The sequence below is a fragment of the Callospermophilus lateralis genome, chromosome 13 (genome assembly GCF_048772815.1).
Source record: "Callospermophilus lateralis isolate mCalLat2 chromosome 13, mCalLat2.hap1, whole genome shotgun sequence".
NCBI lineage: Eukaryota > Metazoa > Chordata > Mammalia > Rodentia > Sciuridae > Callospermophilus > Callospermophilus lateralis.
Window position 1 is genome coordinate 51,437,050 of NC_135317.1, and position 24,227 is coordinate 51,461,276.

Genomic DNA, 24,227 nt, shown 5'->3' on the forward strand with positions numbered 1-24,227 from the left:
TCCTGGACCTAACCTGGGCCTGGGCTCATCACCATATGACAGTAATGAAGCCACAACAATGTTTATAGCAGCTCAATTCACAATAGCTAAACTTTGGAACCAACCTAGATGCCCTTCAGTAGATGAACGCATAAAGAAATTATGGTATATATACACAATGGAATATTACTCAGCATTATTTAAAGAAAAAAAAATATGGCATTTGTAGGTAAATGGATGGAGTTGGAGAATATCATACTAAGCAAAGTAAGCCAATCCCCAAACACCTAAGGCTGAGTGTTTTTTCTGATAAGTGGATGTTGGTCCATAATGGGGATGGGGCATGGGAAAAATGGAGGAACCTTGATTGACAAAGGGAAAGAAGAGATGGGGAGGGGCCATGGGGATAGGAACAATGGTGGAATGGGATGGACATCATTACCTTGGTACACATATGACTGCACATATGGTGCAATGCTACATCGTGTACAACCAGAGAAATGAAAAGTTGTGCTGCAGTTGTGTGCAATGAATCAAAATGCATTCTGCTGTCATATATACCTAATTAAAATTAATTAACTAATTAATTTTGTAAAAAAGTAAAGGTTAAAAGTCAAAAAGCAACATGCAAATATCAACATTTTCAGAGAGGGTTCTTGGACATAAGTTGGAGAATGGGCAAGAAGGGATGAGGCTACATTACTAGTTCTTGAACCACGTTGAAGGCTTTAAAATGAAGACTGATGCTTTCTATTCCTAGATTTTCTAATGAGCAGGTTTGTGATAGGGCCCCCAAACTTGATTTTTAATAAATCTCTAGGTGGTGGGGATACCTTTTGGTCTAAAGAACATAGTTTGAGGAACATTAAACTAGATTTTGAGAGAATAGTAAGAAATCTTTGCATTAATCATTACAGGATATGATAAAGAATGTAATAAATAGGCTATGATAAACAATAGAGGAGGAATGGCTTTCAAAGGTACAGAAGAGTTATAAATGACTAAACTTGATACCAGACAGAAGTATGATTTTGAAGGGAAGCTATTGTCACAGGAGGAGAAATATCTTCAAAGAAGGGTCAGAGGAGTTTCTTGAGAGAAGGGAGAACTTGACTCTGGACTAGCAGAGTTCTTGATATATGTGACAAAATCACATATACCAAGAATCAGAATCTTTATAAGTCAAAGGCATAGTTACACTTTTATTTAGGAAAATAAATATATATTCAAGGTGTAATGGGGGCAATCTCAGGAACAAAGCCTTTGCGGGTAAAGGGAGAATGTGGACTATCACCAGAGGGAGAAATAGCAACCTGTTTGTGTGGGGTGTTAGTATTTATGAGGGACGGTTGCTAGGGGCTACACTAGAGTTAGAGCCAGAGCTAAGTTATATAATTTTGCATCAGTTTTTCTTGTGTTTGTGCATTGCCCTCATGTTACATCTTTTCTTTTTTTGAGGATATTTTTTAAAATTTTAATTTGTTATATATGACAACAGAATGCATTACAATTCATATTACACATAAGAGCACAATTTTTCATATCTCTGGTTGTATATAAAATAGAGCCACATCCTTCATGTCTTCATACATGTACTTAAGGTAATGATGATCATCGCATTCTACCATCTTTCCTATCCCTATTCCCCTTTCCCACCCTCTCCTTTTCCCCTTTGCCCTCTTTAAAGTTCATTTAATTCTCCCACACCCCCTTCACCCCCCCCCCCAACAGCATATTAGGAATCAGCATCCTTAAATCAGAGAAATCATTTGGGATTTTGTCTTTTGGGATTGGCTGATTTCACTTAGCATTCTATTCTCCAATTCCATCCACATATAATTAACAGTTATCTTATATTTGACAAAGGCGCCAAAAAAACGTACTTTGGAGAAAACATAGCTTCTTTAACAAATGGTCTGGGAAAATAGGAAATCCACAGGCAACAAAATGAAATTAAACCCCTCTCTCTCACCATGCACAAAACTCAATTCAAAGTGGATCAAGGACCTAGGAATTAAAACAGAGACACTGCATCTATTAGAAGAAAAAGTAGGCCCAAATCTCTGTCATGTCGGATTAGGCCCCAACTTCCTTAATAAGACTCCTATAGCACAAGTATTAATATTAAGAATCAATAAATGGAATGGATTCAAACTAAAAAGCTTCTTCTCAGCAAAAGAAACAATCAGTGAGGTGAATAGAGAGCCTACTAATTGAGAACAAATTCTTGCACACTAATCTCTAGAATATATAAAGAACTCAAAAATCTTAACACCAAAAAAAACAAATAACCCAATCAATAAATGGGCCAAGGAACTGAACAGACACTTCTCAAAGAAGATATATATGTTCAATATCTCTAGCAATTAGAGAAATGCAAATCAAAACGAAGATTTCATCTCACTCTAGTCAGAATGGCAGCTATTAAGAATACAAACAATAATTGTTGGTGGGGATGTGGGTAAAAAGGCACACTCATACATTGCTGCAGCCAATATTGAAAGCAGTATTGAGATTTCTTGGAATTTGGGAATGGAACCGCCATTTGACCCAGCTCTCCCTCTCTTCGGTCTATACACAGAGGACTTAAAAACAGCATTCTACAGGGACACAGCCACACCAATGTTTTTAGCAGCATAATTCACAATAGCTAAACTGTGGAACCATCCTAGATGCCCTTCAATAGATGAATGGATTTAAAAAAAGTCACATATATACACAATGGAATATTACTCAGTAATAAAAGAGAATAAAATCATGGCATTTGCAGGTAAAGGATGGGGTTAGAGAAGATAATGCTAAGTGAAGTTAGCCAATCCCCCCCCAAAAAAATGTCAAATGTTTTATTTGATATAAGGAGGCTGATTCATAGTGGGATAGGGAGCAGGAGCATGGGAGGAATAGACGAACTCTAGATTGTGCAGAGGGAGAGGGCGTAGGGTTATTAATGATGGTGCAATGTGATGATCATTATTATACAAAGTATATGTATGAAGATACAAATAGGTGTGAATATATTGTTTATACAACCAGAGATATGAAAAATTGTGCTCTATATCTGTAATAAGAATTGTAATGCATTCCATTGTCATATATAAATAAAACAAAAGAAAAACAGCATACAACAGGGACACAGCCACATCAATGTTTATAGCAGCACAATTCACAATAGGTAAACTGTGGAACCAACTTAGATGCCCTTCAGTAGATGAGTGGATAAAGGTTATGGGTGTGAGCCAAGGGTACATCACTCAGGAGGTGCAACTGTTCATGGGTGCTTTTTGCATTTCAGTTCATGGGTATTTTCTGCATTTGAATGGTTCATGGGTACCTTTTTTCTTTTTCTTTTTCTTTTTCTTTTCTTTTCTTTCTTTTTTTTTTTTTTTTTTTTGAGACTCATTATTTCTCTCTCTTTATTCCTGAATTCCTTTCCCAGTAGAACTGTACACAGATTTCTGGTTTCCAACTTGGGCAGGTGGATGAAAGATAATGGTATCCTTATTTCATCATATAGAGTAAAGAAGGAGAAGCTGGCTGGACGTTTTGGGGTGGACTGATAAGACTTTGATCTTAGGCATGTCAAATGGACGTTTATGTGGGTGATTTAAATGGAGATATCAACTGGAAAACTTCTGAATTAAAGATATGGGCATGTATGTCCATACAAGAGAAATTATCATAAAGGGAATGTGGTACAGAACTCTGGGATATGCCAATATGAGACAAAATCAGAATAATTCACCTTCAAAAGGATTGAGAACTGGCAGGAACCCTGGAGTAGGGAATCGCTATGAAGGTGCAATCAACATGTCAATACTAGGGGGAAGTCAAATGACACCAGGACTCAAACATGTCCATTGCAAATAGGGGCTAGAAGATGACAGGAAACTTAGTAGAAGCTGCTTTGTCAAGCAGCACAGATGGGACACAGTTTATACTTACCTGAAGTAAGATACAATTTTTTAGAAAAGAACATATGCTGTCTTCTTTTTTGATATTAAATTTCTGTCTTTCAGCTCTGAAGAAGATATGCTATTTGATAGAAATGCTTAGCTGAACTAGTTGATGCATATTCAATTTTTAACCTCATTTTTTGGGTGAAATTTAATGTTTGAAGATCAAATAGAGAATCAAAATTTATATATTGAATTCTTTTTTTTTCCCCCTGGAGAAAGGAGTACCTTTGTGAGATATTGTCGCTTTTCCTTGGGAGGTTTTTAGAAATGACAGGAGGTTTTGTGGTTAATCTTTCTGGAAGTTTTATTTTATACTTCACCACCATTCCTGTTGGGGGACCAGGAATGCAATTATTATAAGAAGATTGTTTTACTCTCTGACTTTGTGTGACAGCTGGGTATGATTATTTTATTAGTTTCTTGATTGATCCAACTGAAACCAAAAAGAAAGACAAGGTCAACAAAGGCAATAGCTGTTAGGGCAGCTGTCAGTTATGGTAATTTGACCATAACCACTTTTCTTTCCTTTTCAAAACTCCAATGTTTTTCTAAGCATATTTAAAACAAAACACAGAGAGTAAATAGAAATTGCTTCCACTCAAGGATCAGGACCTGGGATAAGAGTTTCATAAGCAGGATTTATTGGTGGTGTGTTATTTTCTAGAGAACACGGTTTAAACGTGTCTGTTCTATAGCAGCCTACCCACCTCTGTTTTCAGAAACCTTCCTAGCCGGGTGTGTGTACTGTCCGTCTGGACAGCTGACTTGAGATTGAGCTGATGTAGTCCCTTCAGTCTGATGCTTCTACTACTCTATTAATTAGTTGGAAAGTTATCCATAAAATGTGGGTCAAATGCAGAATAAGAGGAATTGCCAGTAAAATAGTGAGCCTTCTAAATGACCCATATAAAAGCACATTTTCTGTTTCTGGTACAACTGATTCTCTGTGCATGTGCTTTTTCTTTGCCCTTTGCTTATTGACCAGTTTTTCACAGAATCATAGTAAAAAAGGAATACTTTAAAAATACCAGACTACAAATGATCAAATGTACAATTGTTATTTCATAGAGATCAAACTAATTTCCTAAACTATAAGAAAATTTACTTGTTGACAGGTCAGGCTCTTATAAGACTGGTAAAGAACATGACTTTTAAGATTTATTATATAAAGCCCCAAAGCTCTCTTAAAACAAAAATCAGTTTTAAATACTTTAAGGAATGACATAGGTGTTTTCTCTTAATTTGTTCTTCATGTAGGATTTTAAAAAAATAAGTACATTGGAGTTCAAATTAATGTTCCCTTTCCTTTTTTTCTTGAGCAGGTTGTCAAGTTATTAAGCAACAAAAGATCACAAGCAGTTGGAATCTTAATGTCTAGTCTTCATCTAGATATGAAAGACATACAACATGGTAAGTGCAAAAAATAAAAATCCAAGTATTGAATATTAAAATTTGGATATGATGGATTGGTTGGGAGGTATGATGTTTCTTTGGAAGTCTAAGATCAAGATGTCATCATGGTTAGGTTCTATGAGGGCACTCTTCTGGGTGCAGATTACCATTTTCTCCTTATATTCTATTGTGGCAGAAAGAGTCAGAGAATTCTTATAGGTCTCTTTTATAAGGTCATGAATCCCATTCATGAGAACTGTTCTCAAAATCTAATCACCTCCCCAAATCCTTACCTCATAATAACATCACATTAGGGGTTAGGATTTCAACATATAAATTATGGTAGACACAAATATTTAGTCCATTGCAGATATATTCAGTCTGTTATTAATAAATATTTTTATATCATAAGAAGTGCAGTTGCACTGTGATCTGTAAGTAATTAGACCATATCTGAAGTGTTTATTTCTGGATGCCATGCTCAAAGAATTATTGATATATACAAGGGTGAGCCAGATAGTAGGGTCTCTACAGCCATTAAAAATACCTAGGGAAGTTAATCCACAGGACAAAAAAGTTGGTTGAATATTAGTTATGGGTTTTTGACAAGCTAAAACAAAGAAGAAGTAAACCTAAAAGTGTCTACCAGAACAGCTTCAATCAATGTAAGACTCACAGGGAATCTTGTTTTAAGTGTTGTTTTAAGAATGTTCTTATGGTTAGATTATGACATGTCTAATATTAACCTAATATTAATATTAATTTCATCTAATATTAATTTCATGCTATAGAAATCATCATTTGTCTCAAATGAGGGAACATGAGCTATGTTCCCTTAGACCTTCAGTTCAAAGATACTATAAGATGCTGAAACACTAAAGCAATTTTCTTATGTATAAGTTTTTAGAGTGGAAAACTGGTTCTTCTTCTTCCACTTATTTGGGACAACTATAGCATAAATTTTTCTACTTTAGAAGAATTGAATTATTTTATCTAATATATATGCATGTACATGTATGTAGACACATACAAATATACATATGTATGCACACATATAAATCTACATATATGTGTGTGTGTATCTAAATTTTTTGGTAGTACTAGAGATTGAACCCAAGTCCTCACATATGCTAGGCAAATGCTCTACCACTGAGGTATACCCCAGCACTTTTTTTTTTCTATTTTGAGACGGTCTCACTAAATTGCTCAGACTGGCCTCAAACTTGCAATTTTCCTGCCTCAGCCTCCTGAGGTTCTGGGATTACAGAAATGTGTTATCATGTCTGGCTTAATTTATATTTTTAACGGGCTTATAACATATTTTCTATATTTGGAATAAGGGTGATTTCTAACATTTTCTAAATGGCTTTAATGGCTTTAGGGTCTTCCCCCCGCCCACCACCACTTCTTTCTTTTGCAGCTCTAGGGATTGATCCCAGTGATGCTCTACCACTGAGCCACATTTTATTTTTATTGTGAGACATGGTCTTGCTAAGTTGCCCAGGCTGACTTCTGACTTGAAATCCTCCTGTCTCAGGATCCCAAGTAGCTGAGACTATAGACATACACCAGTGTAGCTGGCTTTTAGTGTTAATATTTTAAAACTTGAATTCTACACTACAATTGACAGAAATTCGTATCACATTTATGCTGAGAGATATTGCCCAAAGGTGTAGAGAAGAATTAAATCCATGTTCTGGATGTCCCCAAAGCTGCCCCAGAGCCTTAGAATAGATTAAGCAGATTGAATTATCCACTGGAATGCCAGTTTACCTATTAAAGAAATATGGTTTTAAGTATAACACAGACCTTATAAATCATGAAAACATTTAACTAGCTTTCTGGCTTACCCAACATGAATGTGGATTCTATTTGTTAGGCCTAAAATATTGTGTGGAATAATTCATAAATAGCGCAAGTGTGGTATGCCCTGTCAATTGATGAGTAACTCTTAATCACAATTAAGTTTTTATTAAATTGTTTTGATGGTGAGGAGACTTCCTCAAGCTGAACCATTTGGGGTAATAGTCACAGAGAAGAATGCCAAGGCTGGCGCCAAGAAGTACTCCGTGTTTCTAAAGCTGGCAGATGTAGCCCTGTTAAGTCATAGAATGAAATCTGAAAATAATGATATGGTCCTTTCCTTCAGTCAAATATTCAGCTTGGGTTGAGTTAATAATGAGAACCTTATGAACAAAGGAGTCCGCCTGACATCTGTGTCTGTGGTACAGCCAGCGAGAGTTCATTGAAAATTTGCTGGCTTAACATGCAACACTAACAATAACATGGCATGAACGTCAGTAGTTGAAGGGTCACACAGAATTATGCATAAACTTTATCCTATTAGGATGTAAATGATTGCTTGAATCCCACTTGAAATACTGCAACCCCATTTTCTAAAACACAGGCACCTTTAGAGTCTGAAGAAATAAGTAGCTAGTGCCTGTTTGTGGATCAAATCCTCTTCTGCCTCAGTGTACTGTCTGGAGCCATGATTTCCATGTGGGAATCACTTGTAGTCTCTAGAATAAACTTTGCTTCTCTCGAGATATGCCTCCACTGAGGATTCCACAGAAGCATAAACATCATTGATTTGGGATGTAGAAGCAGTCACAGAATTTATCCAGTCTTCCAGTGTTATTTTATAGAAGAGCAAACTAAGATCTGCTAGTGGTCCAGTTGCTTTCTCAAGCTCATGTGGCTCTCTAATGCAATAGACTGAACTTGCACCAGACATTCCACATCAGCTGTGGCTGTTCTTTCCCATTCATTAGATTCTTGGGCTGATTCTTCAATTTTGTGCTTTTCCTACAATCTATATTAGTATATCTACATACTACATAATATTGTTTGAATAAATTTTTCTAAACCCTCAGAGTGGATTTTTTTCCAGAGGTAGCCTTTTTCCTGCCCATTAAAAAATTGTCATAATCCACAAGTCAGTCTAGAAGTTGCCAGATAAATTCACTGCTACATTCCAGCAGCTCAGAGTTTCACTGTAACAACTTTCACACACATACAATTAGTTATTTGTGGCTGCCCTGCTATATTTACTGGTGCTATTTTTTCCTCTTCTCTCCTTCCTTGTCAAAACTCTAGAGAAACCTAAAGTTGAATTTCCTTTGTAATGTTTCTATTTTAAAGTGTTCTGTTAGAGTCAGGAGTATCTAATTTTGGATTCTAGGTGTCAAAGGTCTAATCGAAGTGCTACTACCTTCATGCACCACATCATGCTCAAGTGAATGCAGGTTATTCTCACAACAGCAGTTCCACAATTCTCAATGTCACAAAAGGTCAAAAGACAGAAAAAGAAGGGATTAGACTCTTTTTAAAAAATTTTTTTCTAATTAGTTACACATGACAGCAGAATTCATTTTGATTCATTGTATACAAATGGAGCACAACTTTTCATTTCTCTGGTTGTACATGATGTATAGTCAAACCATTCATGCAATCCTATATGTACTTAGGGTAATGTTGTCCGTCTCACTCCATCATCTTTCCCACCCCCAGACACCTCTCATCCCCTTTCTCCCCTCCCAGGGATTGGAATCTTAACCATGTCTATCAGTGCAGTAAATATAAGCAAAGAAAGCTGTATGCAAGTGTGTGTGTGTGTATGTGTGTGTGTGTGTGTGTGTGTGTGTGTGTGTGTGTGTTTGTGTGTGTATTTAAAAATCAAGCTGCTGGAATGAATGTACTTCTACTTCTAAAGCAACCTGTAGATTTTAATAATTTGTTAGGGTGGGTGAAACTACCTATGAAAAATTTCATTCTGGTTGTATACAGTAAATTAAAATCTGAGATGAAGGTACATTCCACAAGTGATTTGCCTTTTTTGTGTGGTAGGACCTGGGGATCCTTTAGGTTTAAGTTACTTTAAATCAAGTTTGAGGGTCATTCCAGGCACTAAATGCACAGCCCTGGATAGGCTGGTTTCCCTGAGTCTGCAGGCTTTGATTACCAGTTTATTATGGACAAGGTCTAGAATCTGTACCTTGGGTGGATTTTGAGCTTTGATATTTGGTCCCTGGTTCCATGAGGTTGTCAACAGAAAGTTCAGACATATTGGGATAGATTAAAAGTCTCAATGTCACTTCTTTGGTGCCTTTATGATACTTTACAAATATTTACATATATTTGTGTGTGTGTGTGTGTGTGTGTGTGTGTATAACACAAATATTTGATCTAGCATTTTAAATTGTTCAATGTTAAAGGATTGATTCAAATAATATAGCCTGTTATTTCCATAAATTGGTTTTGAATCTATTCTACAGCTCTGTAATGGTAGTTTAGTTTTGTGAAAATAGATTGAATTTTTTTATGCAAAATTCAGTCCATATTCCACGATCAATGTGATATTCATAAATCTTAGGTTCATTTTAGTAGATAAGAGTAGCTGCAGAAGAATTTCAAATTTCATGAGGCTTAGCTTTATCTCCCCAACCCAATGTCACTATTAAGTAGAGATTTCATATAGTTTGTCATTCAAAATGGGATATTTTGATAGAGGAAAAGGTGCCTTTAATAACAATTCCTGGATAAAAAGTGTAATGGAATTTTGCAGGTACATCAGTATTCCTGTCACTCTGCTGCTAGCTCAAACTGAAGCAAGATTCAGATCTAATTCTCCCTATAATTCCAATATTTATTAAACATATCTTTTGGCCAGTAGGAACAAAATTGTCTGAAAAACCTATTTTGTAAACTTGAAGTTGCCTGGCTCTCTGTTCTTGTAAATATTCTCATCAAGATTTTATATAAAAGATTTATTTGTTCTAGACAGATGCTAAAACATCATGGAGGTAGGAATCTGTTACTCTTATAATTTTCACCAGGCATCAAGAAATCCAATGCCTGGATCCAAATCCAATGTCTTAGATCCCAATGCTTCATAAAGATCCATACTGTAGTGGCAAATAACTGTAATCCCAGTGACTCTGGAGGCTAAGGCAGGACCATCACCAGCCTTAGCAACTCAGCAAGGCCTTAAGCAAATTGGTGAGATCCTTTCTCAAAATAGACAAAAGGGGTTAGAGGATGTGGCTTTGTGGTTAAGTGCTCCTGAGTTCAATTCCCCGTACCAAAAAAAAAAAAAAAAAATACATGCCATAGCCTCTACTAAACTGTCATATTCTCTAATTGAAGGGAATAGGGATGGAACATCTCTAAGATATTTTTAGATAATCTGAACACCTTGAATGACTAGTTTCACTAAGGAAAGTCAATTGCAGTCATTGGTATCTAATTTAAAAAGCCCCTATTATTGATTTAGATAGGAATAATGAGCAGTGTTCATTAGCTGCCTTTGGAGTATGGTCTTTTTACCTAAAGCTAGACAACCATCCTTGAGGTATGGAGCGTTATTAGTAAGACAGAGAACTAACCTTAACATTGGAACTTTAACTGGATCATGCTTACTATTGCATTTCTTCTGCAAATATATTTTAAAGTAGATTATAGATATTGTAACAAGGGATAACTAAAATTTATGCAGTAATCACACCCAGAAATAACTTTCACTATCCTACAGGAATGGCAGGCTCAGGGTACTAATGGCCCTAGATCCTCCCTGCACTTCATGTCTTCCTTGTTTGAAGCTAACTGGAATTGTGGACATGTAGGCAAGGAATGCCCAATTATGTCCTTTTTAAAAAATTTTATCTTGTTAAAACATGATTTAAATAAATCATATGTCCTGAAATTAAATGATATATAGTCAATGAAATCATGGTTACTTTTATTCTTTGTTCTCTAAGCCTAGTGACTGCTTTTTAAAATACTTTTTATTTTTTTAATGTATATATAAATTGTATATATATACATTTATTTACTGAAGCATACCTTACAAAACCACTAAGCATGCTCATGGATTTATATCAGAAATTCAGTAAAATCTCAGTCTATTAATTGCAATTCCTCTTTGGATCCTGCATCATGTTGCTATTATTTTTGTTGATCTTGACCTCCCTCAAAATGGAACAGAATTATCCTGATAGTTATCTAGGAAGGAATTATCTAATGTAGCAGGTAATAAAAATAGAATTATATGTATGTTCTAGTTAGTTTTTTTTTTTTTTTTCCTGCTGTGACTAAAAGACCTGACAAGAACAATTGTAGAGGAAGAAAATTTTCTTTAGGTGCTCATGGTTTCAGAGGTATCAGTCCATAGACACCCAGATGCACTTCTCGAGTCTCAAGGTGAGACAGAATGTCATGGCTGAAGAGTGTGGCAGAGGAAAGCAGCTCACATGATGATCCTTATGCAGAGAGAAGCTCTACTTGCCAGATACAAAATACCTACCTGAAAGACACACCACCCCGCATGCCCACCCTCTCCTGCCACGCCTTACCCACTTTCAGTTTCCACTCTGCTGATACCATCAGGGGATTACTGCACTAACTGGGTTAAGGCTCTCATAACCCTATCATTTCTCGTCTAAAACTTCTTGCATTGTCTCACATATGAGCTTTTGGGGGGATACCCAAGTCATTACAAGCTCCTCCCCCACACCCCTCCCTCTCTCATTTATAATTAAATCTTTTTATTAGTATGTAAAGAGATGAAGCTAATTTTACTTCTCTTTTTATCACCCTTCCCTCTAATACTATTGCTGATAGTTGTGTTATACAGCCCATGGGAGGAAAGTTAATCTCTCAATTTACAGTGGAGGAATTGAGCCTTATACATTAAGCCGATAAGAGATTTGCATAATAGGGCCAGAATGAGTATCCAGCTCCTTTGACTCCTGGTTCAATGCTCTCTGCTCTAGGCAATGTGTTAGCTTGTAGAATGAGGATATGTTTTACCTAGTAGAATGAGAGTGTGCAGAAACAAAGCTGACACAGGATATAGTACTTGATCAACTACTATTTCACATACTAGTTATTAAAAACATTGGAAAATGTAAATTTGGCAAGTTCCATTAATTGTGAGGAGTTATCTTAGATAAATCCCCCCCCCCCGTTTAATTATGGGCTGTTCATTAGAGAAAGTTATGAATTGTTTTTTTATCTGTGAATTAAGTGCAAAAAAAAAATACTTTCAAGAAAATTCTAAATGGAGTTGCTTGTTCTTGAATGAACCAAGCAAAGATAACTGAAATACAGAATTACAGTAAAAGTAGTTTGGACTAAGATTATCAACAAATGAAGCAAATTGTGAGTACTTGTTAAATGAGCATGGTGCATGGATATGTAAAAGTACTGTCTCTTTTCTAGGTATGTTATCAATTGCTGTGAAAGAATAAAAAAAGTAAACAGCTGACCCTAGTATAGTTCTTGAGGATGCTAACTTTCAGTACTTACTTACTCTCTCAGTATGTTTTTATTTTTTTCCTGTGTCACCCTAGCACCTCTACTTCCCTGGATTTTCCCTCTCTTTTCAAGTTGGTATCACAATGATTAAGAAAACAAGTTCTGGGGCAAAACTGTGTAGATTTTGTTACAGAATGAATATTTGTGCCAAATTCATACGTTGAAGCCCAACTTCCAATGCGATGGTCTTCGGAGGTTAATTAGGGTTACATGAGTTCATGAAGTAGGGTCCCCATGATGAGATTAATGCCCTTTTAAGTAGAGAGACCAGAGCTCTTTGTCTCTCTTTCCTACTGCCATGTGAAGACAGATTGAGAAGGCAGCCATGTACAAAGGCATCAGTGAGACCTCACTAGGAACTGAATTGGCCAGCCCCTTCATGGACTTATAGCCTTCAGAACTGTGAGAAAATTTTGGTTGCTTAAGGCCCCCAGCCTATGGTATTTAGTTATGGCAACCCAAACTAAGACAGATTTGGTCCAGCTGGGCCACTGGCTATCTAACTGGACAAACCTGAACAAATTGTGTTTTTATTCTTTAGTTTCTTTAATATGAAGAGGTGTTAAATGAGTTTTTACTTGTAAAACATACCACACCCCTCAATAAAAGCTAGTTGTCCTCTCCTCCTGCATTTCTTAGAAAATGAGCTTTGTCTCCAGACTTTGGATGCATTTGAAACTTAAAGCCTGGGCATCTAATGAGAGAGAGAACTTAGAGATTTTATTCTTCCTTGATTACTCTGAATCGGTCATACTAAAAGCACTTGCCATGGGAAAGAAGAGGGAGTAGAATGCAAAGGCTGTCCCTTCCAGTGGAGTTTGAGAATATGAAAGAGGGAAGAAATGGGGATTTCAGTTCAAGGGGAACATATCTGAGTTCTGCAGTTTAGGTTTTCAGTCAGTGTTGCTGAAATACCAAGTTTATTACTTACTTGGCTGCACTCTTTTCTGTTTTCTGAATGAAGATATGTATGATAGTTATTTATATTAACAACTCTTAGAAGTTGAGCATGGCTATATCATTGGACTGCATTTTATCTCTGTAGAGCAAATTGTTTTGGAAACTTGAAAAGCTGAGGACTACTATACTCGTGTGGTTCTGTAAACATTGTCTCTGTGCTATGTAGGTCATTTATACTCCACATCCATAGCTCCTGGCTCTGGGTGGACATGAAGGGAGCAGTGTAATGGAGTTTGGCTTTGCTGGGAAATGAATCATGGTAAGGGACATGAGTAGAATCTAAGTAGGGTCACAAACAGAGGCTTCTATCCCCTCCTTTGACATTTTATTTTTCTTGATAGTTAAATTAGTTTCTAGGAATGAGTATGGCGTTTTCTTCTTTAAAAATACAGAAATAAAATTGGGTGCCGTGGTACACACCTGTGATCCCACCTGCTCAGGAGTTTGAGGCAGGAGGATCACGAGTTCAAAGCCATCCTCAACAAAAGCGAGATGCTAAGCAATTTAGGGAGACCCTGTCTCTAAATAAAATACAAAAAAGAGATGGAGATGTGGCTCAGTGGTTAAGTACCCCTCACCAAATATGGAAATAGCGTTTCTGAATCCTAGGAAAGTTGTAAGATTATTTTATGGTGACTTTTCACATGTGTTTGGAAACCTACATATCTAGTAGGGCTGCCACTGAAAAATGTTTTTCATATGATTTTTTTTTTTTTTTTTAACCAAACAAGTAGTAGGTTACAAACTCCAGGTCTTTTTCTAGAGTTTCTGGTTTCATTCTTGGAGACACAAGCTTTTTTACTTGCCTATTGATTACCCTAAGAAAGTTTATCCATAATCATTTGTTTATTTTTGTAATATTCTCAAAAAATTGGATTCAGTGTGGGCAATGTTGTTTTTTCCCAGTAGATTTTCCAGTGTCTGGCTTCTTTATGAAACTGAGGTTTACAAGGCTCGCTTAGAAATTACTTCATGGCAACCCCTACCCCCCAGTTTTAACCTTTATTTTAAGTGTTTTCCTCACATGGGATATAGGATTTTAAGACCTGTTTATTATATTTATTGAAACATTAAAAATTTAGTAAATGCTGTTGTAAGGTTGAGTGAATGGTTTTCATTGAAATGTAAAGTCACTTAGAATTAGAAATTTGAGAAGAAAGTGGGCTGCAGTGAGCCCATGTAACTTTTTCATCAATTGTAACCTTGTAGTGGAGAAAAGTACACATGAGATAGTATGTTTTCATTAAAACCTACTTTCAGAAATTTAATATCAGAATATGCTTTAATTTAAACTAAAAGTTCATTACCTAGAGGTTTTTTTTAATAAAAAGAAAGACCTCATACATCATTATGTCACACATAGATTATTAAATCAAGAAAAAATGAACTATTATAAGCCTTTCATTACAGGCTCAGCAAAAAACCTTGGGTTGAATGTAGCCTGTATTTTTATGATGTTGTTCTACAGTTGGACTTTTCGATTACTTTTATGGGAAGAAGGAGCATAATTCTTGGGACTGTGTTGAAGCTGTGAATATGGTTATTCTCCCCTTAATATATGAATTATGTATCATGTATTTGTTTGTATGTTTGTTTTCACTGCCCCATAGACCCTCCAATGGAAGGAACTCTGGAAACCTGGAGACAAGAGTCCACTGCAGCTCAGAGTATTATAATACTATATTTGTTCTTTACAATCACTGGGTGATTGTTGAAAGAATTACCCTTGACCACATGGGGCACATATGGAGGTAGAGCTCAAATCTGAGTGCAGAGCACTTAGTGTGAGCTCAAAATTAATCGTATCAGCTTTGCCCCTAGAAGTGTTGTGTATTGTTAAGGTGTTTGCAAAAATAATCCTTTTACATGATCCTGGAGAGGGAGGGATTTTAACTGTTGTTTTAGGGGGAGGGGAAACCCTTTTGATAACTTTGAATTTCAAAACTGGCTTTTTAAAAATTGTATGTTTTGATAAATGCTTCTCCAGCATCCCAGAATAGCTACTGTCAAGATGCTTTCTGGATTTCTTCATTCATTAGATGAAGGGAGGATCCAAGAGTGCTAGAGGAAAGGAAGAAATGATTGCACTTTCTATCTTTGCCTATTGAGCTACATGTACCCTATTTTTTTTTTTTTTTTTGAGGGAGAGAGAATTTTTTAATACTGACTTTTTAGTTTTCGGTGGACACAACATCTTTTTATTTTATTTTTATCTGGTGCTGAGGATCGAACCTAGCGCGCCGCGCATGCCAGGCAAGAGTGCTACCGCTTGAACCACATCCCCAGCCCATGTACCCTGTTTTTACAAATTGCATCTAGAAGTATAATCACAGATATTCCCCTAAGTTCAGTGTGCTGAGACATCAGGTCAAATTACAAAACACCAAAGTTGTCCTTTGGTAGAACTGAAGGGATGATATTTTATGCTGATGGCTGCCTTGCATCTTTCTTTTGGTCAAACATAAATATAACAGGATTTTTATTTTCTCAGTAGCACTTTTCAGTCAAATATCTATGAGTACACTTTAAAATTAAAAGAGTTTTAATCAGATTATTATGGATACATGATTAAGAAAATAAATTGTCCAGAAAGACTTAAAATGAAAAAAACCACAATAACCAGTTTCCTGAATAAACTTTGTCATTTCTGTGCTGGATTGTAAAGGAATAGTTTTTTTCCTATGTTTTTAAGCCACTCGAGAATAATAGCAGTCTCATTTGAGGAAATAGTAGAATTTAGAAAGGCTTCTCTATCATTGTTAATGACAGCATGCAGTTCTTATGAATTAAATTGTAAAGAGAATTAATGAATTGAGTGGGATGTTAAAATAGATTATCCACTGAGTTCTATTAATACAGGGTTTTTTTAATGGTTCCAAATTTAACAACATGCAATTGCTAATAATAGTAGCTAACACCTGTAGTTGTTAATATGCATGACCACAACCACTCTATGAGGTAGGTAATATTGTTAAACCTGACTTAGGGATGAAAAACCAGTCGCAGAGTTGCAAAAGAACCTCAATCAGCAACCAGTGGGCTGTGATGTAAACACAGGCAGTCTGGATCCCAGTCTATTCTCTGAACTTCTGCTGTACTTCCTGAGGACTCAATTTTAGCAATTGTATCAGTGAATTAAGCTGGAAAAATGATGCATGATTATTTTTTCCCTTCATGGTTCTTAATTACAAAACCAGCCTACTAACTCAAGGCTATAATTGCTACATGTAGCACTCTAGTGTTGTTCTGGAATATGCACATCATACTGTGTGTGAGAGAGAGATGGAGAGAGGAAAAGAAGTAGAAAGAGGAGGAGATGGGAGTCGCATGGACCGATAGAGACAAAAAGAGCTGTTGTACAGGTCATAAAGAGGTCACTTGATGGATATACTGGAGGATTTACTATAAAATTCCTTTTGTGTCTTCACCTGAGTTCCATGACTCTGGTGATGCTCAGGTTTGCTTTGTCACATGTGAAAGCCATAGAATGGTGGCAGACTTCTATACCATTACAGGTTGAGGAGAAGATTTCAAGGACTGTGATCACCTTTGTCAGATATTTTCATGTGAATATTAGATTATATAAGAATGACTAATTTTGCTGTTGGAATCTTCTGTTTTCCCCACAAAGAAAGATGCCAGCATTACATTAAATCAGGGAGGTCATGATTCATTCCTACTACCTCCTTTTCTTACATTATTCCTTTCGATGTTTCATCATTCATTCACTCAAATTTTACTATGTGCCATCTTTCTGCCAAACTCCATTTCTGGCACTGGATACCAAAATGAAAACATAGACAAAAAAATCTGGGTCCGTGTGGAGCCTTCGTTCTAGTTGGGGGAAAGACAATTTTTTTTAAAGGAAAATATGTGTTAAGTCAAATGGTAATAAGTATCATGACAGGGGAGAACAAAAGAACGGAATGGTAATCAGCACAGGTCGACGAGAGGCGAAGGAGGAGTCAGGGAAAGTTCGAGAAGAAGGTAATATTTGAAGGGACTAAAAGAAAGGAAAGTTGTAAATATCTGAGGGCAAAACATATTCCAGAAAAGCTATAGTCAGGTACAAATGTCTTCAGGCAATGAGGCCCTGGTACAATAAAAGACTCAGTCCTCTCTCTTCCTTCTTCTTTCTTCTTGATGCTTTTTTAACCCACTGAGCCACATCCCCAGTCCTTTGTATTTTTTATTTTGCGATAGGGGCTCATTAAATTACTGAGTCTTAACAATCATCTTGTCGCAGTCTCCCAGTTGCTTGAATTACAGGCATGCACCATCATGCTATCTTAAGACCGCCATGTTTCTGAGTGTGTCTGGAGAAAGTACTCATAGGAAAGGGAAGTTGGAGATGTGTTTTGGATATATAACGAGGGAGTAGATCATGTAGGGCCTTGTTAACTTTTTAAAGACTTTGACTTTTATGCCAAGAAAGATGAAATACTAGGAGAGGGTTTCGGCAGAGGAATAATGAGCCCAATTTATGTTTTTGTCTTTGCTCTGCTGCCATGTAGAAAATAAGAGTTGAGGGAAGGAGACAGGAAGACCAGAGAAGAGAGATATCATAGCAATTCAGGTGCAAGGTCTTAGTGACTAGGATCAGGGCGGTCAGAAAAGGTGTGTGAGACAGCCAGGTCTTGCACTACATACAACAGTTGATGGGAGTACAAGGCTCCAAAGATCACCACCAAGATAAGGACTGCTGACCCTCCACTACTGGATCAGACTGCTCTGCAGCAGTGAAAGTGAGGACAAGCACCTGTTTACAAATTTGTAACTTAAAACTTTAAAGAATGGACACTTAATAAACACGAACATATGTGTATTGCAATAGGAATTAGGGTTCAGGAGACCAATGAGTAATTACAATTAGAAATGAATAATTTGTTTTAAAAGTGCAAGAACTGCATTTTTGGAACTATTCTAAACACTGCAAACATTTCAAAAAACAGCAAGGCCAAGTGGAAGGCTGGCCTTGAACAGGCTTCAACATTCCATCCACGAAACACAAGCAAAATTGATAGTCTCCTTTCTCAAGGAGACTAGGCAGTGGGTTTACTGAAACCTGAAGATTGGAAAGTGTGAGGACAGGACAGTAGGTAGAAGGAAAATTCCTCCAACAGTCGTCTTTCCATTTTACCAGTCACCTATGGAATTTTAATTAAAGCTTAGAAACACAGAGGAATTAGAACAGTGATAAATCCATGATATATTTCAAAACTTTCTTTACCCAGAAGCAAGGTTTTATTCATTAAAAGAAATCCTAATATCTGAGATTCTTCATTCCTTTAGACAACAAAATATTAATTTTTACACACCAATCCATACACCAAGAGAATAAAAGGAAACCTTCATTAGCCAAATGCAACACAATATACACATAAACTAGTATACCATATTTTTTGCACCTACTAATCATGTTTATCTAAGTAAATGTGATATTTTTTTCAAGGGGATTATGGTAAATATTATATGGGTGTTATGTTTTTCATAGTTTAAATGTTTTAGAAAAGTAGTCATGAAGCACAAATTAGTTAAGGTTAGCTGTGAGAGGCATTACCATAACATGTCTAATGTTGGTACTAAGTTTTAGTCTTCTCAGTTACATAAATTCACAACTAAGGTTTCTTTATTTTTTGATGATTTTTTTAAAACTTTCAGTGACCAAACTAGTTGTTTTTTTTTTTCTCTTACTTCAACATGTCTGAAAATATATAAATGCTCAAGTAGAGTGAAGAACCTTATTTTTTTAGCAAACGTTTAGGTGATTTATATTAAAAAGGGTTTAAAAAAATTTCTTTAAAACTTTGATTAACATCATTCTTTTGGAGTTTTCTTTCAAAGTGAGACATGATTATATAGAATTAGATTGAAAAAATATGATTGTTATCAGTATGAAAGATATTTTGGCATAAGAAATTTTAGAATTCTGATAGCTCCTGTACTTATGGAGCAACATATATGCATACATTCAACATGAAATTTAATACTGTTTCTCTTTTGGAACATGTATTAGAAAACAGTGGCAAAAGGGATCTCAGAGTTAGGGTCCTATTTCCAGAGGAACTTACTAAGCTCTCTTTTACAAGAGTGTAAATGTTTACCTAAGCAAGAAGGTGAAGTTCGTTATGCCCAATAAAGGACATTTTGCAGTGCTGGTTTACAGAAAACATTCAACAGACAGTGAATGTTTTACATGAAGTACAGTGCGTTGTTTGAAATTATTTGCTCATCTATACACTATGCTTAAAATAAACACTATCTGGGAATATGCCAGACTTTTTTTCTACCTCCTTTATTCCACACCCTAGATTTTGTCACCTGCCAAAGTCAAGTAAATCTTATCTAAACAGTTGAGATAAGCACTGAGTTGTACCCAGTATGGTCAAATCAACAAACCTCTCCAAAACCAGAAATGAAATACAATATCTCTAGATTAAACAGTCTACAATGGCAATCATGTTTGCATTTAAAGATTTTATTCCAAAAGCATTACAGTCTTGGTATCCACTTTCTCCCCTGCCTAGACAAGAAGGCGACATACTGACTCAAACAAAATGCATTTGTTCTCTAACAATTTAACTTGTACAGCTCTTATAAACTAGGCCAATAGGTGTATGAAACCTGCTGACTTAATCAGTAACTTATGTCATTAATCTTGTATAAGCAAGTATGCTTGAGATGCGCCAGTGCTGGACTGTGTATCAGATTCTAGTTTTTTCCTACAGGAAAATCTTCCTTTATGTAGCCTAAGCTCAAAACTTTCAGAATCCTGGCTTTTCATTGTCTGTACCTTACAACAAACCCCACCATGTTAAACTTCCTGAAAAAAGATAATATAATATAAATGTATATAACTTTCTAAATTATAGAATACTACAAGAATGCAGTTTTCTTCCTTCTAAGGACATACAATATTTTAATTGTTTGCCAAGAAGGGTAAACTCTTACAAGGGAAGAAACTATGCATGTCAGATTACCACTGTATCCCCAGGGTTGAGAAAGATATCTGGTTGTGATTCACTTTGTGGCTATTTGTTCAATGAATGAATGCATGATGTTTTCAAAAAGATATTGTTTTCTTTGCAGATGAATATAAGTATTTTGTGATTATTGCCTCGGTTACTGATATTTAAAAGCAGGTTTCTGAAGTGAATTTATGTTTTTCCATAGTGAAATGGTTCTCTTTTAACTTCATAATGTTCAGGGCTGGCAATATAGCTCAGAGGTAGAACCCTTGCCTAGGATATGCAAGGTCTTGGTTTAATCCAAAGCATCCAAAAAACAAAACAAAAACCATCATACTGTTTTATTAGCAAAATTTTTACTTCTATATAACAAGGAACGGACACATGTCATTTTACCACTGTCATCTTTTTTTTTTTTTTTAGAGAGAGAGAGAGAGAGAATTTTTTTAATATTTATTTTTTAGTTTTCAGTGGACACAACATCTTTATTTGTATGTGGTGCTGAGGATCAAATCCAGCGCCGCACGCATGCCAGGCGAGGGCGCTACCGCTTGAGCCACATCCCCAGCCCTCGCTGTCATCTTTTGAGGGGATACCTATCAGGTTTTATTGACATTTGTTAATTTCTTATGGTAGAACAATCCCTAGATTGCCTGATGACTTGAAATAACCCATTTTCCCATTGTTCTTTAAGCAAATCTTCATGTGCTGTGGATAAGCTTATACCACAGCTGAAAATTAGCCCACTTTGATATAGATGTATGATTTCAATGTTCTGCCTTTCTTTAATTTTTAAGGTTCAAACAATAATACAAAATGTACATTCTTATTATATAATATATATGTTTTATAAGACCAAATGTATGAGAGAATTAAGGGCCTTTCATTTTTTAGTTCCTTGTATGGCAAACACCATATTGCACATGAGAGAGGAATTACTTTTAATCTTTATAATTAATATTTGAGGGAGACAGTAATATTATCATCAATATACCCATTTCCCCTATGAACAAACTAAGGCTCAGAGGGCTTTCCAAGTCTCTTCAGGTGATGAACAGTGAGTTAGCCAGAGATTCATGTTTTCAATTCAGATTTTTCTGAATTCCAAAGCTCAAGTTTAAATCTTAAATAATATTGGAGAAAACCATAACTTTTGAGTTATTTTGATGAATTGAAAGTTCTCAATAAACATGTTAGTGTATAGATTGGGGACTTAAAGTGGAAGGGCACTAATAGAATTTAGAAGTCTTAGAAATATAAGTGATAGGACTGGGTATTTAGCTAGAGCATTTGCCTAGCATGTGAGGTCCTGTATTCAGTCCCAAATACTGGAGAAAAAAAAAAAAGAAATATATATTCTGTGTGTATGTGTGTGTATGTGTGTGTATACACACACACCCACCTTGTATATATGTATTTATACATATATAACTCATAATAAAGAAGAACATTTTGGTATGTTTGCCATTTAATTTAGATGGTCTTTAGATAAGCTCTTGAAAAATATTTCAAGTAATTTCAGATTATCTAATTATTTCACATGTGGATAAAGAATACCTAGCAATATTCCCATAGTGTGGGCATGTCTGTGTGTGTGTAAAGACTCCATGCTTCCAGATGCTCAAGCATGCTTGGTGGTAAGATGCATAAAGAATGCAAATATAGTGTTTATATTCATCATATTATCCAGTGTAAAATGTTCAGATGAATATGGTAGCAAGTGTTTTCTTCTAAGAAATGCTAGCTTTCGTAAGCTGTTGCACGTGTTCACTATTATTTTCTTCCCTGAGGCAAATGAGGCTTCTTCCTCTAATAACACCTATCTTTTTCTTTTTACTTTACAGTTCCTCTTTCTGTTGTTAGATATTTATGCAAATAGCACTGTTTGCAGCAGGTATTTGGGGGGTGGGGGGGAGTGTTCCAGGAATTGAACTCAGGGGCGCTCGACCACTGAGCCACATCCCCAGCCCTATTTTGTATTTTATTTAAATGAAGGAAGTTTTACTGAGCCATAAAGAAGAATGAAATTATGGGATTTGCTAGTAAGTGGATGGAAATTGAGAATATCTCACTGAGTTGCTTAGTGCCTTGCTTTTGCTGAGGCTGGCTTTGAACACGATCCTCCTGTCTCAGCCTCCCTAGCCCCTGGGTTATAGGTAAGATCACCACACCCAGCCACAGCAGGTATTTTTGCTCATGCCAGTGTTTGGCTTTTGCTTTCTCAAATGTTTCTGCCTTTGTGGATTTATTGGACCAAGAAGACAAAATTCGGTTCCTACTGTTTGTTTCTTCCTTAAAGTTATTTTGGCTTTTGCCTGAAGGCTCAGTAATGATTTAATTTTCATGTTTTACATTTATTGTCTAAAGTATGCAAGGCACTCTAGGGTGACCTAATCATCTCTGAGGTGCCATCACTGCTGTCGGGTTCTTTGAAATCTTCTTGGAGTGACAGAACACATCTATACAAAGAAAAAAGAATATGTTAAGTGTATGAGATGACTTAATTTATTTTAAATGGTAGAATTGAGAGGTACATGTGTCATGAGTGATTGTAGTTAGGGAGTGTTTTCAAGATTACTTGGGCTGGAACATGAAATTGATATTTTGTTAGAGATAGCAGATTGCCCACATTAACAATTTTACATTTCAGCTTTCCTTTCATTCCAGGTGACTATGAGAAACTATCCTGCCTTATGACACATAAGTAGAAATCTGGAGAGAATTCATGACTAATAATTAGTGCCCATTATTTTTTGTCACTTTGTCTTTTCTTCCTTCATTTTACCTAGAATTTGAAAGTGATGGATGGGGCTATAGCATTTTCCCTCATGTTTTCCACATGAGAGAAAGAAAAACCTTTTTAGCCCCTGACTTAAAGTTAACTTATCTCAACTTCACTTAAATCACTTTCCCCTTCTTTAACTTACAGATGAAAATAATTTTTAACTGATTCAAATACATTTAGCACTTTTTGGATTTTGCCAAGTGGGTTAATTATCAAGAATTGATTCATATTTAAAATATCTTTATCAGTATACTTTAACTAGATGCTCATATCATTCCCTACAATAATCTTAGTCAATCTCCTAAATCCAGAAAGAGAGGTGGAGAATTGAGTTATAAACAAACATGAATGAATGACTTTTCTGCTCATCTAGACCCTGTGATCATCATTATACTTTCTAATAAACTCAAAGATATTGGAATTCATTTCTCATGTCTGATTAATTCCATCAGAATTTAGTTATATTCAATTTTTATCATTGCTCTTGCACTTCTTCGTCTACCTATGTGAGTTTTCCTCAATATTATATTGTTTGGTTTTGTAAAACCCAGAGATAAGCACAAACTTAGCTGGTTAAAAAGAGAGAAGTATTTCTATTACTAGATAAAGATTAGAAGACAGGCAGAAAAAATGTTTCCGCTGTGGTCTGTCTTCTAACTTCAGAGACTCTGAAAGTTTTTAAGAGTCTTATTTTTTGAGAATGAAGGGATGCAGAGAGATAGATGATCAAAGACAGGGCATCTGGCTGGGCTGGAGTGTGAATCAGGTGCTGTATATTTGGCAGAAATAGGCCAGAGGGAGTATGTGACTGTAGTTTTTCTTTCTCAACTCACTGCAATCTCTTCTTAAGAGCTAGTCATTTTTTTTTGT

The 24,227-nt window shown here is 35.9% G+C and overlaps 1 protein-coding gene across 1 annotated transcript in view; it reads left to right on the top strand.

Annotated features, from left to right (window-relative positions):
• Positions 1-24,227, top strand: part of Fmn2 (formin 2) — a 359,014-nt gene that overhangs the window by 144,638 nt on the left and 190,149 nt on the right. The window contains exon 5 of the mRNA XM_076832359.1: positions 5,258-5,345. Coding sequence (XP_076688474.1) covers positions 5,258-5,345 — 88 coding nt within the window. The remainder of the gene's footprint in view (positions 1-5,257; positions 5,346-24,227) is intronic.